Source organism: Aplysia californica, unplaced genomic scaffold (assembly GCF_000002075.1).
Source record: "Aplysia californica isolate F4 #8 unplaced genomic scaffold, AplCal3.0 scaffold00122, whole genome shotgun sequence".
NCBI classification, from domain to species: domain Eukaryota; kingdom Metazoa; phylum Mollusca; class Gastropoda; order Aplysiida; family Aplysiidae; genus Aplysia; species Aplysia californica.
In genome coordinates this window covers 1,440,556-1,443,162 of record NW_004797392.1, presented here as the reverse complement: position 1 = coordinate 1,443,162, position 2,607 = coordinate 1,440,556, and the positions used below count along the sequence as shown (strand labels likewise).

The following is a 2,607-nucleotide window of genomic DNA, read 5'->3' as shown; positions in this document are numbered from 1 at the left end:
CCCCCCCAAAAAAAAAACAACAACAACTGGAGGATAGGGATGATGGACGTTTGATAGGAAAGAAGGAGCAAATCAAATTAATGACTGTGTACAAGCAGTTCAAAGTCAGTTTCTGTCCTTGACCAAGTAATAAAAGGGAGAATTTCTTTTTTTTTGGTTGTTTTTCTGCATTTAGTGCGATGGAGGAGGTTTTTTTCAAAAATAAGTTATAGTCGTTGAATTCTCATCCATCAGCCTTTAAGCGATTGCCCTTTGGCTCAATGCTGTATTAAAAGTTTTTTAAAAAGGTGGAGATTTACGACATTTGTTCTTTGCTCCAGTAAACGGTATTGTGGTAGGGATGGAAGGAAGGGGTGGAAAAAGGGTAAAGAGAGGTTTCTGAACCCCTCCTCTCTATCATCATCTTTCCCCTGTCAACAAATCAGAGTTGAGTGAAACAAAACCAAAAAAAAGTCAAGAGAGGGAGAGCTAGACGCAACCAAAGATTGTACATAACAATATAGTTCACTCAGCCAAAAAAGTGTCCGCGGAAGTCAGCGCATTGGTTCAGATGGCACTGCAGTCTTTGTTTTGAAGCTCTCTATCGTTTCTGCAGAAGAATAGGAATAGCATTGTTTGTTGGTTTCATTTTTATTGTTTTTCCACACAATCGAGCTAACCCAGATTTCGCGAAATTTGCGCATTTTCAAAGAGGGCGCCACCAAATTTTGAGGACACTTTTTTAATTGGCTCAAAGAGAGGAGTGAACTATCTTGTTATGTACCATCTTTGACGCAACACCAACCTCATCCTTCTCCTCCTCTGCTGCACAGACGGGCGCATCCAGCTTAATCATCCGACGGCAAGAGTCTTCTTTCTCCACCTCCTCTTCCTCTTCCTCCTTTTTCTCCTCCTCCTCCTCTTTTTTCTCCTCCTCCACCTCTTTCTTCTTCTCTCCATCCTCCTGCTGACTCGACTTCTCCGCCGCCACTTCCTCTCGCTCATCATCTTCGGCGGGGGCGCGTCTCGTTTTAGCCGGTAGGGGCTCCTGCTTCTCCTGCAATCACAGACAAACAAAGAGAAAATACACAAAGATAAGATAAGATAAGATAAGATACATCTTTATTGTCCAGATCCCCTCAAATTGGTTTGGCGTTTCACCACGTACACACATACACACACGCACACACACACACACACACACACACACACACACACACACACACACATACAGTATGCTTGCACTCATAAACAGGCTTACTTATAGTCACATGCATTATAATATTATTGAAAAGTAATATAAACAATAATAATGTTAAGCTAGATACATACACAGTATTCTGATTGTAACACAAAGACAAACAAATCGCTACCTTAACATTACAAAGTTCGATCTGACCATTTTGGCCGATTTGAGTTACTTACTAAGACCATAAGGTCAGAAATCGAATGCTCTCTATCTTCTCTATTAAGCTCGTAAGATTATTCGGAGCCGTCACCAAGAATTGCATTCGGGTAAAGCTTGACATGTTGTGGAACTTAAAATAAAATGTTTGGAAGTCAAATTTCTCAAAACTAGGCACTGAGCAGAAAGAACTTTGTTGTAATTCTTGAGTAGCCAAATATCTCTGTGCATGTGACATCCTCAGCAATGCCAGTAGTAGGGCAGTGCACGGTGGCTACCACCAATGATGTCTGACTTGTCTGTTTGTTTGGGCTTTCTTTTTGTTTTTGTTTTTATTTAAGGGGGGGGGTATTAAATAAAATTTGGTATTTGTTTTGGGGTTGTTTTTCTTTTTCTCTGTTCTCTTGTATTTTTTAACTGTAGTGTTTTTAACACCCCATCGCCAAAAGTCAGATCTTTTAGGGAGCGGGCTTCCTACCCTGCCTGTCAGGGCCAACACGGGCTGAGAATGATGCATCATCCCAGGTGAAAACCCAGAGAAACTCAAAAAAATGTTTCCACCCACACCGGAATCGAACTCAAGTCTCCGGCACGCGACAATCAGAAGTAGTAGGATTAGCAGCCACAAAGACTGCCTTTTCATGTATTAAAAAAATAGACAGTGTTCTTTTGTCAGATTACAGATGAACGAAAGTATTTTTATTTCAAAGAAATTGAATGGGCCTGTATATAATATTATGGTCGCTTTTAAGGACAATCGAGCTAACCCAGATTTCGGGGGTTTCCAGAAATCTTGACCTACATCGAAAGTGGGCATTGCTCTACCTTATGGAAAAGTTTGATTTCATTGGTGTGTATGCATGTATATTTGTTTGGTTATTGAGAAAACTCTCCTTGTCTTTTAAAGAAACTGAGCTAGGGGCAAAAACTTTACCTTCGATTTTCTCAAAACAGCATTTTTCGGGAAATCCCTCTTGTGCTTAAAAGCGACCATATAATTTACATGAAACATATTATAACTTATTGTCTGGTCTGTCCAATTACTATTTTACTTTAGTTTATTGTGAGGCGCCTAAAGCCACCAGGAAGTGGTCTATATAGAATTGATCTTTAACATCATTAACTTTTTCACTGTCATAATTAATATTTTAGTATCATTAGTATCATTACTATGATTATTACTACTACTACTACTATTATTATTATTATTATCATAATCATTT

The 2,607-nt window shown here is 39.2% G+C and overlaps 1 protein-coding gene across 1 annotated transcript in view; it reads right to left on the bottom strand.

The window, feature by feature from the left end:
* LOC101849199 (histone-lysine N-methyltransferase 2D) overlaps nt 1-2,607 on the bottom strand; it is a gene marked incomplete in the record, with an annotated part of 31,558 nt that overhangs the window by 18,982 nt on the left and 9,969 nt on the right. The window contains 1 exon segment of the mRNA XM_005096173.3: nt 785-1,036. Coding sequence (XP_005096230.2) covers nt 785-1,036 — 252 coding nt within the window.